This window comes from Nicotiana tomentosiformis, chromosome 1 (assembly GCF_000390325.3).
Source record: "Nicotiana tomentosiformis chromosome 1, ASM39032v3, whole genome shotgun sequence".
Classification (NCBI taxonomy): Eukaryota; Viridiplantae; Streptophyta; class Magnoliopsida; order Solanales; family Solanaceae; genus Nicotiana; species Nicotiana tomentosiformis.
Window position 1 is genome coordinate 106,523,321 of NC_090812.1, and position 16,305 is coordinate 106,539,625.

General features: G+C 38.0%; 1 protein-coding gene across 2 annotated transcripts; it reads left to right on the forward strand.

The window, feature by feature from the left end:
• Positions 1–9,944: 9,944 nt before the first annotated feature.
• On the forward strand, positions 9,945–14,004 carry LOC104093363 (magnesium transporter MRS2-I-like). 2 transcript variants are annotated; one of them, XM_070188991.1, is made up of 12 exons: positions 9,952–10,248; positions 10,284–10,496; positions 10,594–10,623; positions 10,961–11,120; positions 11,216–11,337; positions 12,205–12,279; positions 12,573–12,785; positions 12,856–12,900; positions 13,012–13,056; positions 13,148–13,177; positions 13,347–13,466; positions 13,601–14,004. In XM_070188991.1, exons 2-12 carry the CDS (start codon positions 10,305–10,307, stop codon positions 13,685–13,687), a joined length of 1,119 nt encoding a protein of 372 aa, XP_070045092.1. In that variant the 5' UTR covers positions 9,952–10,248; positions 10,284–10,304; the 3' UTR covers positions 13,688–14,004. The 2 variants fall into 2 exon arrangements, 1 of the variants encoding a protein (XP_070045092.1); XR_011412438.1 differs by having other exon boundaries at positions 9,945–10,496; positions 13,375–13,466; positions 13,601–13,669.
• The last annotated feature ends 2,301 nt before the right edge of the window (positions 14,005–16,305 follow it).

The window sequence follows — 16,305 nt, forward strand, 5'->3', positions numbered from 1 at the left end:
AAAGTTGTTTACCTAAAGGCGCTCTAATTCAATTCTAGGTTGTATACTATGTGTGCACTACCCGTCTCATGTCTATGGTCCAGGAGGCTTTGGACTTGCTACTTGGGGTGGTTCTAGACTCTACTTAGGATGCTCAAAATGATAAAACCAAGCACGCATTCAAAACATATAGGACTTCACATAAATTCAATAAATGGCTCAAGTTGGCCTCCATACGTAAACAGCAAATGCACGCGGGCAGATTAGGCACTAGACAATTTTTATAAATAAGACGCATTAGAGTCGATAAGTCCTATAGGCATGGTTTCTATGTGATTTTGACTTCCAGCAATGTACATGCAGCATTACAGCTTTAGATTAATGAATTTGCAGATTAAAGGTATTACGAACCTCTAGGCATGACATCTACATTGTTAGCGTAATGAAGTAGTAAGACTGTTCGAAAGCTCAGGGTTAACGGCGTTTGATTTAAAAACATGTTGTCTAAGATGAGTAATAGTATCCTATAGGCAGGATTTCTAGCAGTTGACAATTGAAATTGATTTTATAATACTTTATCCCTATAGGCATGTCATCTAAGTGTGTCAATACAATGAAGCAACAAAGTAATTGATTAGTTGATTAAGATCCTATAGTCATGATATCTAGATGAGCAGTGTACTAAAAGCACTAGAAGCGACTGATTGATTGATTAGTTGAAGCCCTATAGACATGATATCTAGATGAGCATTAGAAATAACATATTTTATTGTATCCTATAGATATTCTGTCTAATAATTAAGCAAGGTGCTTGAATCCTATAGGCATGCTGTCTAAGAGCGCACAGTAGTAGGCATGGAAGCAGGTATAGTAATTACTTAAACTAGTATGCTTTAAATAGTGTACAAGTATTAGACAAGTTAAGTGAAGTGTGTGATTCCTATAGGCATAATTTCTATTAGTGAATAGAATCAAAGCATGTCAAGTAAATATCAAACAAGACAATTAAATTCTATAGTCAAGTTTTCTACCCGTTCATGCGAGGATCAGAATACCCCATCCCCCTTTTACTAAATTCCCCATTATTCGTTATTGCAAGTTATTACAGGCACAAATGGAATAATACAAACTAAAATATGAACAGTTATAGAAGCAACCGACTATAAGCCCAATAGAACAGCCCCCAATTAGATGTCAAACTTAACCACACAAACAACAAACTATTAGTTGAAATAATTAAACAGAGTAAGAAGTCCGCACACTTAGTTCTTAGGACTGTAACATTAATTCTCACTAAGACATATAGACAAAGTCATATGACATATTGGCAGGGCACACATAAGGAAAGTTCATGTTTACATTTTAGAAGCTAGGGGACAAGATTGATTATCATGGGATAGCAAACTATTTCAAATGAAGTTTCAAATAATAACATGGTCAGAACCAGCCTAAATCAACTTTTAAACAAAAGCTTTGATCATGAAAGCTAGGAGAATCAGTAGAGCATAGCCTAAACATGAAGGTTCTAACATGAAAACATCTTAACAGAACAAATCCATGATCGAATAATCATTTGACTGGGCAAGGGAGAACTTTAACATGCTAAACATCAGTCGCAATACAAGAGGCACATAAATTTTAGAAGTAAGACAAATATGCATCAGATACAGCAATAGTTGACCACATATAGAAAAGACTAGTTGTAAAGTTTACTCTAAAGGTTTAACTAATATTGAGGAATGTCAACAAACACATAATAAAACATAAATTGCACGAGAACAAGTCGTAATGAATGGTAGAACACCAGAGGCAACGGGTTAGGCATGAATGATTTAGTAGAATACTTCCCTTACTATCATAACAATCCATAACAAGGCAGAGAAACAAACATAGGATTGGCCTCAGGTATCAACATAACACAACAGAATAAGCAAGTTTAGGTGAAGTAGAGAATCATTCATGCTAGTACATATGCCAAATTCATCTTACGACTAGAATCCAAGCAAGTTCAGTATCGAGACATAAGAAAGATCTTAGAGCAAGTGGAGTTACAAATAAAGTGGCATAGTAGAGTAGTGCTTCATAGAAGTTTCAGGGACATGAATTTGTCATGACCCAAATTCTAACCTATCTAAAACTAGGCAAGCCGAAAATCTCAGTAAACCACAATTTCTTTTAAGTTTAAAAATATAATATTTGAATAAAATCCGCAAAACTTACAAATACCGATACAACCACTCTCAAAATTTGGTGTCACTGAGTACATGAACATCCAATACGAATACAAGTCTGGAAAATACGGTCCATAATAGTCTGAGACCAAATACTATAAATAAGGAGATAGGGAAGGAGAGGCAAGGTCTGCGAAATACGGCAGCTATCTCTAAATCTCCAGAAAATTAACTGTGCGAAAGAATCAACACCCGCTATGTCCAGGGACACCTGGATCTTCATACGAAGTGCAGGGTGTAGTATGAGTACAATCAACTCAACAAGTAACAATAATAAATAAAGAACTGAAGATAGTGACGAGCTACACAGTTATAGTTCACTTTCAGTAATTCCAGCAAAGAATAGACGTGCTTTCAAATCCGGCAGTTTAAGTCAAATCAATTTTATACAGTTCAAGTTCATGTAATTCGGATATAAATCCTTCAGATATTTTACAAAATGACAGATAGCAACCAAGTGCAACAACAAATGCAAAGCAAGTACAGCCTCTCAGGCAACAGTCACTCAACTCATCACAACAGCTCGACCACTCGACTCTCGGCCCTCAGCACTCACACTCAATGGGTACCCGCGCTCACTGGGAGTGTACAGACTCTGAAGGGGCTCCTATAGCCCGAGCGCTATAATCTGCACGGACAACTCACGTGTTGCACGGACAACTCACGTCCCATAGTATAAATATCTGGATCCGCACGGATAACTCACGTGCTATAGTATAATATAAGGATCCACACGGATAACTCATGTGCTGTACGGACAACTCACGTGCTATAATATCTCGCACGGACAACTCACGTGCTATAATATAATATCTCACAATCAGGCCCTCGGCCTCACTCAGTCACAAATCTCTCCAGTCTCTCGAGCTCTCAATAATCATGAAATCATCCCAAACAACAATGATATGATGCATCAATAATGAACAATAGAGACTGAGATAAAAATAAATAAGTAAATTGTGACTGAGTACAAAACAATAATTAAGCAGATAGTTCAACATGTACACGACCTCTGTGGGTCCCAATAGTACTAACACGTAGCCTAAACATAGTTTCTAACATGGTTTATAGTCAAATTTTCACAACACATAGAGAGCACATAGCTATCAACAAGTCATTCAACTTTACAGTTTCCACGGGACGGACCAAGTCACAATTCCCTCGGTGCATGCCCACACGCTCGTCATCTAGCATGTGCGTCACCTCCAAAATAATCACATGACAAAAAAATTCGGAGTTTCATACCCTTAGGACCAGATTTAAAACTGTTACTTACCTCAAACCGTGTAATTCTTTATTCCGCTATGACCTTGCCACGAGAATTAGTCTCTGAAAGCCTCTTATCTAGCCACAATTAATTCGATTCAGTCAATACCAATTATTGTAATTAATTCCATAAGGAAATACTAATTTTTCAATACAAAAAATCCGAAATTCACTCAAAATTCATCTGTGGGTCCCGTGTCTCGGAACCCGAAAAAATTTATAAAAAATAAATGCACATCCAACCACGAGTCCAACCATATAAATTTCACCAAATTCCGACATCAACTCGACCCTCAAATCTTCAATTAAAATCTTTGAAGATTTCTACCATTTTCAACCCAATCTTTACCCATTTGAACTCAATAATCTTTCCATAAACCTTATTGGTATGTGTATGTATAAATAATACTCTAACACTCAAGAATCATACTTTTAATTACCCATCTTTACTCCAAACCCGAAATTGAAGAATTGGGGAAAGAAATTCTTACCTCTTTGAAGCCCTAACAAGATTCTTGTGAAACCTTCAAACCTTGAATAACAATTGATGGATAAATGACTAAGTCTTCACTTTCTCTCTCTAAAATGCTCTCACCTCTCTCTAAAATGTCAGATTTTGGCTAAACAAATGAGCTTCAAGGGCTATAAATCGAAGTTGGGTCGGGTAAAAAATTAGAAAGAATGGAAGCTCCGATGCAGTTATGCGATCGCATATGTGATCGCATAACAGGTATGCGGTCCGCATACTGGCCGCATAAATTGGCCTCCAAAACTGGGCATGACTGACCCGGTCTGCGGTCATTATGCGGCCCGCATACCTATTCTGCGGTCGCATAATACACCGCAGAATAGGTCTGCGGTCGCATAATGCACCGCAGATTTTCCTCAAATCTTGCCCCTCTCCTGATCCACTCTGCGACCATTATGCGGTCCGCAAAGTAATTCTGCGACCGCATAGTGGTCGCAGAAATGACCTTTTTTCCGACAAAATTTTCCTTTATACATTGGTGCATTGTGCAACCCAAAAAGTCAGAGTCGCGGCTCACAAGCTCACCGCGAGAAAATTCTATAATCTTTGTACTAATTGATCTACCTCGGCACCACAAAACCTTAATTTTCTTAGCAAAATTTCTCCGGGGTCGTTACACATAAGTCAACATCCGGTCAACCTTTTCAACTTAAGTTTTAAACCTTGGAACTAAGTGATCTAAATCATTCCAAAACCTTACCGGACCCAAACCAATTACCCCGGCAAGCCAAATAACAACCGTAAATCACAATTTGAGCAGTAAATGGGGGAACGAAATTGCAATAGTCAAAACGACCGGCCGGATCATTACAGAATTAGGAGAACACAAAATACAACCAAGGAGAGTAAAATTGTTGTGGCCAAGGAGACTTACCAGTCGCGAATAATCAAACAAGCAAATAAGAAAAATAGTTCCAGTAATACTTCAATGGCAAAGAGAGCAGCAAAACCCCAAAGTTCTCAGTGTGTCAGAGTTCCCAAGGGCTTCAGATGAACCCAGGGCAGTTCTCACACTGAGAGAGGTTGAAATATTCAGAGCCCGGTGGCCTTGGCTTTCAGCCGGCCAAAATTGCGGTCTCAGAATATGGAATGAGTGAGAGAATAGTGATAGTAACAGTAGTCAAAAATAGTAGTTCTGACTTCGAAAGAGGAACGGGGAAGGGGGTTTATATAGTAGTAAAGATCAACACACAAAAGAGGAAATATAGTCAATCGAACACAAATCGGGAAAGAGAAGCATGCAAAATCACTCAGAATCAATTGAGGAGAAAATTGTGTAAACCCTTCAAGAGGAGAACACAAATAGTCAAAACTCTTATTGAATTAGACCCATATGGCCTAGTAGTGAGTGTATACATACGAAATATCATCCAAATCTTGAAGGGTGAAGCCGATTTCCCTTTATTCGGAGATTAGTATTTGCCAAGAATATGGCAAGTACTAAGTAACACCATAGTCTTGTAGATAACAACAAGGTAACTCGTAAAAGGTAAGTAAATCACAGAAAGAATCCATGATTTGATCGGATTTGGAGAAGATTGGGGAAGGCAGTTAGGTTTTCTAAAGGAGGGAAGATGAGAGACGAGAGAAAACGAAGGCGGCTGGGCAAGGGATTTATCTCTAGGGTTTGGGTTAGGGAGATATAAAGAGAATGGTTGGTTAATTATGGGTCGTTGATAATTTAAGATCAACTGCCAAGATTAAATAGGAAGCGGGGCGGGTTGAAGGTAAAGGATCATTTGGTTGGGCTGCTGAGGGTTTAGATCAAGTGGGCTAAGTGTTTGAGCTTGTAATTTGGTCTAAAATTAGATTAGAATTGGGCTATAAAATTAAATATGCGCAAATTGTTTAAAACAATTTATAAATAATAAAAATATTACTTATGCAGTAAAAGGATTGAAAATAATAGCCCCACACTATAAAAATATAAAAAATGCTATTTTAGTATAACAATATAAATAATGTAATTATGTATAGAATATATTTATTGTTGCAAAATTGTATAAATAGCTAAAAATAGAAATATAATTATATGAAATAAAGTAAAAATATCATAAAACATATATGAGGGTATAAATAATAAATTTGGATGATTAAGTCATCGCAAAATAATTTGAAAGGGTAATTAATGAATATTTGAATAATTTTAATGCAAGAAAATTAATTTTAAAGACTTAAAAATTATGAAATATTATACAAAATACTTATATGGCTCTTGTAAATTGGTGATGATGAAAACAATGATGTTTTGAAAGTATATATGATATTTGTAAAATATGAGGGCAAAATTAAGTATCAACAACATTAATCATTTGATCAATTTTTGGCAGTGGGAACGAGTGTTTAAGGCATGCCTTATTCAAGTATTTATAGTCTACGTATATTCGAAACTTGTTATTCTTTTTCGGAACCACAACTACATTAGCTAACCATTCGGGATACTCTACCTCCTGGATTGAATCGATGTCAAGTAGTCGAGTTACATCTTCATTAACAAACCTGTTTCTGACCTCGACTATCGGGCATTTCTTTTGCCTTACCATAGGGATGCTTGGGTTCAGGATTAGCTTGTGCACGACCACCTCTAGTAGGATACCTGTCATATCCGAGTGGGACTATGTAAAACAATCAACAATAGGTTTAAGGAATTAATAAATCCTAACCTGAGTTTGGGATTAAGTCATGTTCCCAAGTGAAACTTTCTCTCCAAGAATTCCTCAAACAAGGCCACTTGTTTGAGTTCTTTTGCTGGGGATTTAGTCGAGTCTGTCTCTTCTGGTACCTGAAAATATCTTGGTACCTGGTGGGATTCTGACGACTCCTCACCCTTATCATCTTCACTTGACACGGGAGCAGGCGCCGGTTCCTGTAATTGCTATTTGTTGGGATTCTTTCCTTTACTGCCGGAAATTGACACTACGTTCATTTCTCTTGATGCCGGTTGATCTCCTGTTATTTTCTTGATTTCTCTAGGGTTGGATATTTCAGCAGTTGATGATATGTTGATGGTATAACCTTTATCTCATGTAACCATGGTCTACTAAGAATTATGTTGTAACCCATGTCACCGTCCACCACTTCAAATAAGGTGGTCTTCATAACCCTTTTGGCGTTCGTGGGCAGCAGGATCTATCCTCGGGTTGTCACACTCACCAAGTTGAACCCAAAGAGGAGCTTTGTTGCCAGAATGATACTTCCAGTTAATTTGGCTTGTTCCATCACTCTCCAATGAATGATGTTGGATGAGATTCCTGGGACAACCAAAACACGTTTAATCTTGAAAACTAGAACATTAAGAGAAATTACCAGGGCGTCGTTATGCAGCAGAAGAAGTCCGTCAGCGTCTTTCTCCGTGAAGGTGATGTCGTCTTCAACGACTTCTTGTAGTCTCTTGGTGTGGGTCATCGATATTTTTTTTTCTTTTTGGCCGCCGAGAAGGTTACACCATTGATTTTATTCCCTCCGAAAATCATATTGATAGTCAACCGATGGGGGTCTTCCTCTATCTTCGAGGATTCTGCGTTGTCCCGGCTGTGACCATAATTGTTCTTGGCTTCTCTCTCAAGAACTCCCTGAGATTTTTGTTATTCAACATCATTGCCACCTCCTCGTGCAAATGCCGATAGTCCCCAGTTCTATGGCCATGAGTCTCATGATATTCACACCACAAGTTGGGATCCCTCTGGATGGGGTCGGATCTGATTGGATTCAGGAATCGTGCTTCTTTAATATTCCTCAACGCTGACACCAACTCCACTATGCTGATGTTGAAATTATAATCTGACAACCTAGGACAAGTGGAATCTCGGGTTCCCAATGCCTCTTTTTCATGTAACGATCTGTTATTCCGGCCACGGACCATTCATCTTTCGGGAGCGAACCTATCCGAGGAACGAAAACCTTTACTGCCGCGTCCATCGGTTCTCTCGTAAGGCAAGAAGTAGCCTTTAGAAGATCACCGGTCTGCATCAAAATCATCCTTGAACCTATCCCGGTTCTTGTCTTGGTCCTGCCCCTTGATTGATGTCGGGAACCCGAGCTGATCATCCTCTATCCTTATCTTCGATTCATAGTGGTTATGGACATCTGCCATATGGTCGTTTGGAATTCAAGTAGGATTTCCTTAAAACTTTCGGGAGGCGTCGGAGCTCCTCAGGTTCAATCCCTTAGTGAATGCCTCTGTTGCCCATTCGTCTGGTACGACCGGTAGCAACATCCTCTCTTTCTAAAATCTAATAATGAACTCCCGCAGCAATTCAGACTCACCCTGTGCAATCCTGAATATGTCTACCTTCCTGGCTTGGACCTTTCTGGCCCCGGCTTGGGCCTTAATGAACGAATCTGCAAGCATTTCAAAAGATTAAATTGAATACTCAGGTAAAAGTGAATACATGTCAAGGCGTATTTCGTGAGGGTTTCTCTAAACCTTTTCAGCAGAACCGACTCAATCTCATGTTGAGCCAAGTCGTTCCCTTTCACCGCCGTTGTATAAGTTGTGATGTTCTCCTAAGGATCCGAAGTCCCATCGTATTTTGGTATGTATCAATTCTGGTGTTATGCTCGGCTTAAACGGCAACTGGGTATATTTTTTTGAATCGGGGCCTTTCAAAACTGGTGGAGCGCCCGGAATCTGGTCCATTCGGGCGTGAAACTCCTTCGCTTTATGATCCATCCGCTCGTTCATGTCCCTCATGAATCTCATGAGTTCGATTTTGAAGAGATCATTAGCGTTATCGTTATTGGATCCACTACCGGTTCCCCCAGCTCCGTCCAAATCAGCCTCACCCTTCGGGGTGTTGTTATCAACTCTTTGAGCCGTTTGATTTGCAGCATCGCTGGGAGGAACTGGGCCTCTTCCGTTTGCGTTGTTGGAAGCGGCTAATAATGCATGATGGCTTTTTGAGAGATGGCCCATGATAGCTTTTTGTTGCTCTCTCAAGATCCTTACCGTTTCCGCGACGTGTTCGTCCTGCGCATCATCGGGAGTTGGGTCCTGCATATACCGGGGATATTATCCGCCATGGACCGGGGTTGCCACGTCCCCATAGTTGCGGGTGTCACTGATTGAATCTTTATGTTAAGGCAGATTTTCGTGCGCCTCAACGTTGTGTGCGATGTTGACATCGTTAGCCGCCATTTTTGATTTTTTGCTATGAAACAAAGAATCAAACGAGTTAGTAATAGATGCAAAGATCAACTCAATTACGTAACTGTCTAAGCCCCACGGTGGGCGCCAAACTGTTTACCCGTAAAACGGACAATTGAATTTGTTACGTGGTTTATAGACAAGTGAACTAATTTGATCAAAAAATGATAAATAGACTAGATTAAAAATAAGACTTAGAGTTAAAATCAAAGGAAATGACAGGACTAGCTCCGGGAGTGATGCTTCCGAGGATAGAAATAAGAACAATATGCAAGAACAAGTAAAGTTATCTTATTTAACTTTAGAATAGAATGTAGCATAAGTTTTGCCAAAGATTTCGTGTAGTTACAATGGCTATTGAGCTCATTATTTATAGCTAGACCTAGGGAAACAAGACTCTAGGATCAAGCCCCTATTAAATGACAATAAATGGGGCCATTGATAAGTATGTAACGACATGCTATGAATGCAAATATTCTCTTTAACGGCTGCCCATTTAATGCCAGAAAATATTCCTCACTAAATGCCTTCCGATGGCAAACATTCGATCCGCTCAAGTTGATTGTACTCCCTTCGGGGTCCATCCGATACCAATGACAATTGTTGTTCCCAGTACTGGCTATTACTCGATTTATCTTTTGCGTGTATTCGGTCCACATATCACACTATCATTCGACCATTTAATATAATTCATACAAATACATACTACTATCATGAAAGTGTTCGAAAGAAAAACAAATTGAGGAGACTGTGAGGGGTCGTAAATTGAGAAAGTAAACTGTCAAAGCCTAAAAGGTAAGATGGTGAAATGGCCGGTCCACTAGTTACATAAAGCGTGGAGTCACCGCATTTCTCTGTTTATGAAAGTTTTTGCTTGTTTACCGCCCCCGCAATCGGCCAAAAAATAATACAGCCATGCAAAGCAACAACTTTACTTCTTCAAGCAGTAACAACAGTTGTTTCACCAATCAGTTTAACCGTCATGTCATTGTTCCCTATCTTTGTCTGTCCATTTCCCCTTTTCCCCTACCTTTCAAATTAATTTCCCCTCTTCTTTCTTTCTTTGAGTTACACACAAGAACTTGAAAGCAAAATCAGTATTCCGAATTACTTACTTGCTATTTCTTGAAAGTGGCGTTTTCCACTTTGGAAGATGAAAACAGGGGTATCAAGAAGCTGGATATTGGTGGACAGTAAGGGGCAAAGTAGTATCTTGGATTTGGATAAGTATGCTATTATGAAACGAGTTTCTATACATGCTAGAGATCTTCGTATTCTTGATCCTCTCCTTTCTTATCCTTCTGCAATTCTAGGCAGAGAAAAGGCTATTGTACTCAATTTGGAGGTGCACTTTTTTTTTATTGTTTTCTGTCTTTGTCACTATGATTTGCAGAAATCTAATTCTTGTGCTTTTTTTTTGGCTGTTTGTTCACTGCCTTCAGCATATCAAAGCAATTATTACTACAGATGAGGTGAATTTCTTTTGCTTTCTACATTATATACCAGAATTTGAGGTGGTTATTATTTCGGATAGGATTTTAACTTATATCCAACGGTGGCGCAACTGTCAAGCTGTAATTTAAGTTGTAGCATGTTACCTACCACTAACAGGTTACTAATTTCACTTATTATGAATAATTACCTGTAATTATTTTTTCGGTACCCTAATCGTGTGAAAATGTTTTACGCTGTCAATGTATACAAGTTAAACTCCGGATATATGATTATTAGCCGTCAATTTATTGCTTCCTTGGTTTCCAATAATAGAGGAATACCCCATTATTTTGTATGGTTTAATGATTGAAGTAGGTATTGCTTCGTGACCCGCTGGATGATAATGTAGCTCCAGTTGTTGAAGAACTTCAAAGAAGATTGCCATTGCCTGCTATTGGCTTAGGAGAAGGTGAAGATGATGACCAACCAGCTGTTAATGGGACAGGAAATGAAATGCAAAATGTTGAACCAACTGGTAACCGTTGATTACTATGTCTACTTTTTACACACAAGCAACAGGGATTGCTCATATTCAGTTCCTAACTAATTTTATTTGTGGATATGATACAGAGTTTCCATTTGAGTTTCGAGCTTTAGAAGTAGCACTAGAAGGTGTATGTAGTTATCTTGATACTCAGACACGAGAGCTAGAGACTGCTGCTTACCCAGCTTTAGATGAGCTCACCTCCAAGGTAAGATTGTAAACCAAATACAGAATGTATGCATTATCAGAAGAATATATAATAAGGTCATTTAAATGCTTAGTGCAACTAAGTGTCTACACTAAGTATGCGTTAACTAATCTGAAAAAGAGTGTGATAACTCTCTTTCATTGAGTGGTTCTTATTATTGTTAATCTGCCTTCAATGAGGTGGTCTGCTGCTCCCTAAAGTCTTTTCGAATTGCTACAGTCAAATGTCCCTAAAGGGGTGGGGGAAAAGCTTAGTTCTTGCGAAGATCCCTTAAGCATGGACTTCAAAACGAATGTTTGGAAACAAAAAAAGGAATACTGGAGTCTTTGTTGGCAAACAATCACTTGTTGATGGCGGCGGTATTAAGGAAGTTTTAGGCGAAAAACTTGCAATCTGAGGATTTATCTTCACCGCAAGACAGAGTTTGGCCCAATGCGGTCGTAAGAATTATCCATAGTACGTATATATAGTGCCATTTGACCATACCACCTTGCTATCTTCATCAACCAAAATTAGTTCCATTTTAACGGGAAGCTCCTAGCTCTTTACTTATGCATAAGTTAAATTGGCAAAATATTTGTTCCTCAACTGTTGATTTCATCCCTAGCAAGAGTGAAAAATTAGGGAAACCATTGTTTAGTTAATTTACTGGATAGCATTTTTGGTTTGATATGTCTGTGCTGGGAAATGTATGCTAGCTTTGTCTTCTTGCAACAAATATGTCAACTTCATTTTCTCCCTTGCCATATTATACCCTCAAAGTTGTCATGTAATATATACATTATTCATCCATCGAGTCTATAGATAGTTTGTTTCCTGAGTACCTTTGTTTTTTCAATTTGTGAAACAAATTTCACTTATTTGCAGATTAGTAGTCGTAATTTGGATCGAGTACGCAAATTAAAGAGCGCAATGACTAGGTTGACCAGCCGGGTTCAAAAAGTACGTCTCTCGCTGTTTTTCTTTCTCATGCTATGCCCCTTAATTCATAGACTAGAAATTTGTTGTCTATGCAAGAAATGGACTGCGATGAGTATAAATGGAGCGACATGGACAGGTAGGATTGATATAGCCAACTCCAACTTGCTTGAAAGTGAAGGGTTATTGTTGTTGCTGCAAGAACAAGATTTGAGTTTATTTAGAGAGGAAACATGGGCATGGGCAGCTATAAGCCTATATTTTTCTTTCTGCACATTGAACTAACCTAATTGACTCTAAATTATGCCAATCTCTAGGTCAGGGATGATCTTGAACAACTTCTTGAAGATGATGATGACATGGCTGACCTTTACCTCTCAAGAAAAGTTGCCGGGGCTTTTTCCCCGCTTAGTGGCCAGGGGGGACTTTACTGGTCCCCTGATTCTCCAAAGTTATTGTCCAAAACAAGCAAGATTAGTGGAATAACTCAGGAGGAGACTGATGTTGAGGAACTTGAGATGTTGCTTGAGGTTAGTATTACCAGAACTTTTGGCAACAATCACGACATACATGTGCTGAAAAAATTGCATACTTTTGTAGGCTTACTTTGTGCAAATTGAAAGCACGATGAACAAGTTGACAACGGTAAGAAACTGCATAGAACATGCAGGAACTTGATGCCCTTAAACATACATAAAAACGAAATAATGGACTCATTTTGGAACTAAATAGTGATACTGGTGTTCCTTTATCCAGTTGCGGGAATATATTGATGACACAGAGGACTATATCAACATTCAGGTTACTCATTGTTGATTTAATTTGTTTAATAATACTAAGACTTTCTAGCTTTAGGAAACAAAAAATTAAACATTAAGTTTCCTTGTTGCAGCTGGACAATCATCGAAATCAGCTGATCCAGGTATGTTGAGACTTATAACGTCTGGTTAATATATGACTAGTACTGGATCTGTTCCGCTCTATTCAGACAGTAATACTCATATGATCTGTTGAAATTATTATCCTAAATTTGTTACTTCTCGACTGGTATTGGTAAATAAATGGCAATTCTTTTCTGCCTGATACCGCAGCTGGAGCTGTTCCTGAGTTCTGGTACAGTTTGTTTGACAGTGTACTCTTTGGTGGCTGCAATATTTGGAATGAATATTCCACATCCATGGAAGAAAGACCATGGTTACATTTTCAAATGGGTGCGCACACTTGACCAATTCCTTTCTTTTGATAGTATATTATGTCAGTGTATAGAAATTAAACTCTTATATGAAACGTTTCCAATTCCACACTTGGAGCGTTCTTTTTGTTTTAAACGGTTACATTACTGCAGGTGGTCATGCTTGCTGGAATTGCTTCTGCATCCATCTTTCTGTCAATAATTTCATACGCTCGGCACAAAGGACTTGTTGGATCTTGATTACTTCTATATATTATATACTACACCTACACCTACACATCAACATGTTCAGATTTCTTGATTGCGACTTCGAGGAAGGAGTGAAGACAAGAGCTAAGAGAGGGTTCAAAAAAATGTAAAAATATCACAGCTGAGAGTTGAACTTATTACCCAAGACATTTTTGTAACCCCTTTTTTCCGCTATGATAGAAGCTATTCTTGTATTGATGAATTCAACCATCACTATATATATATATATAGCAACATAACAATAAAATTCACCTCATGGACATGTAATGTTTTAAATTAGTGAATACGGAATACAGTTACATCCACAATTTTCTGTAATGAGTGCGAACTTAATATATGTGTGTATTTGAAAAACTGTAACTATATAGTTCGAATTTAAGACGAGTGTGTCAAAAATATTACATATATACTTTAATAAATATGCATGCTACCCTGCAACGGTTCTCACTGTAATTCTATCACAATAGTGAACTATATTAAATTTATAAATCGGCAGCTCTAAGGTAAAACTGCAAGATTTTAAAAGAGAGAGAAGAACACAGAAGGTTGCGTGGCTTCTACATATTAATTTATCTTTAATTTTTTTTCTTAGGTTTCACGCCAGCCAACTGACAATCTTCAAATCCGATAAGACTATAACAAAGCATTGCAGTGGGTGGTCTACAACTTTGTTAAATTCGAATACACAATAAAAGAAGAAGAGCAATATTGCAGAGAAAAGAGTGAGAATTCTTATTGCTTTGAGATGAATTACAATGGAATAAGACCTTTCTATTTATAGGGAAAGAGTGACTTAGCCACCAAGTAAAATCCCTAAAATCTCTCTAAAATAAAGACATTCACCTTAAATACAATTCTATTTATAACACTCCCCCTTGAATGTCTATTCAACGGATAATGTATCTCGTTAAAACCTTAACTAAAATAATTAAAACCCAGTGGGAAAAATATTCTAGAGAAGGAAAAAGAGTACACATGTTTAGAAATACGTCTTTTGGTTGTCTCGTTAAAAACCTTGCAAGAAAAATCCAGTGGGACAAAATCTTGTAAGGAAAAAAGAGTACAACACGTATTAACTTCGCCTGATACGAGCATCAGTTCATATCCTTGAGCCTTCGCATCCCAATCTTGTATACTAGTTTCTTGAAGGTTGACGTCGGTATAGATTTTGTGAACAAATCATCCATATTATCACTTAAACGAATCTGTTGCATATTGATATCACCATTCTTTTGAAAATCATGTGTGAAAAATAACTTTGGTGAAATGTGCTTTGTCCTATCTCCTTTCATGAATCCTCCTTTCAATTGGGCTATACATGATGCATTGTCTTCATACAAAATCGTGGGTAGTTTGTCAAACTTCAAACCACATTCGAATAAGGTGTATTATAGACCTCAACCACACACATTCTCAACTTGCTTCATGAATAGCAATTATCTCAGCATGATTAGATGAAGTAGCCACGATTGATTGCTTAATCGATCACCAAGATATGGCAGTGCCTCCACATATAAACACACAGCCTGTTTGAGATCGAGCCTTGTGTGGGTCAGATAAATACCAGCGTCGGCATAACCAACAAGATCGGGACTGCAACTATTGCCATAAAATAAGCCCATATCGGTAGTCCCTTTTAGATACCGTAATATGTGTTTGATTTCATTCCAATGTCTCCTTGTAGGAGCATAGCTATATCTTGCTAAGACATTAACTGAAAAAGTTATGTCAGGCCTTATTGTATTGGCAAGATACATTAGTGCACGGTACTTCAAAACCAAGTAGCTCTTCATTATTTTCTTGAGGTTGAAACGGATCCTTATTCACATCAAGTGATCGAACAACCATCAGAGTACTTAATGGATGTGCTTCATCAATGTAAAACTGTTTCAATACCTTTTCAATGTAGGCAGATTGATGAACAAAAATCATATTTGCCAAATGTTCAATTTGCAAACCGAGGCATAATTTTGTCTTTCCAAGATCTTTAATCTCGAATTCATTCTTTAAATAATCAATTGCCTTTTGGAGTTTTGTAGGAGTTCCAATAAGATTTATGTCATCAACATATACGGCAAGTACAGCAAATTCTGATTTTGTTTTCTTTATAAAAATATATGGACAAATGACATCATTTATATATCCTCCCTTTAATAAATAATCACTAAGATGGTTTTACCACATTCGTCATGATTGCTTTAAATCATACAAAGATCTTTGCAATTTGATTGAAATTATTTTCCGGGACTTTGAATTATGTGCGTCAGGCATTTTAAATCCCTCGAAATTTTTTATGTATATCTCATTATCAAGTGATCCGTAAAGGTAGGCGGTAACCACGTCCATTAAATGCATGTCAAGCTTTTCATGGATAGCAAAACTAATGAGATAACGCAACGTCATAGCATCCATAACGGGTGAATATGTCTCTTCACAATCGACACCGGGCCTTTGTGAAAATTCTTGTGCAACAAGGCATGCCTTATATCTTTGTACCTCATTTTTCTTATTCATCTTGCGTACAAAGACCCATTTATAGCCAACGGGCTTAACACCATTAGGTGTTTGGACTACAGGCCCAAAAACTTTACGTTTTGCAAGTGAATCCA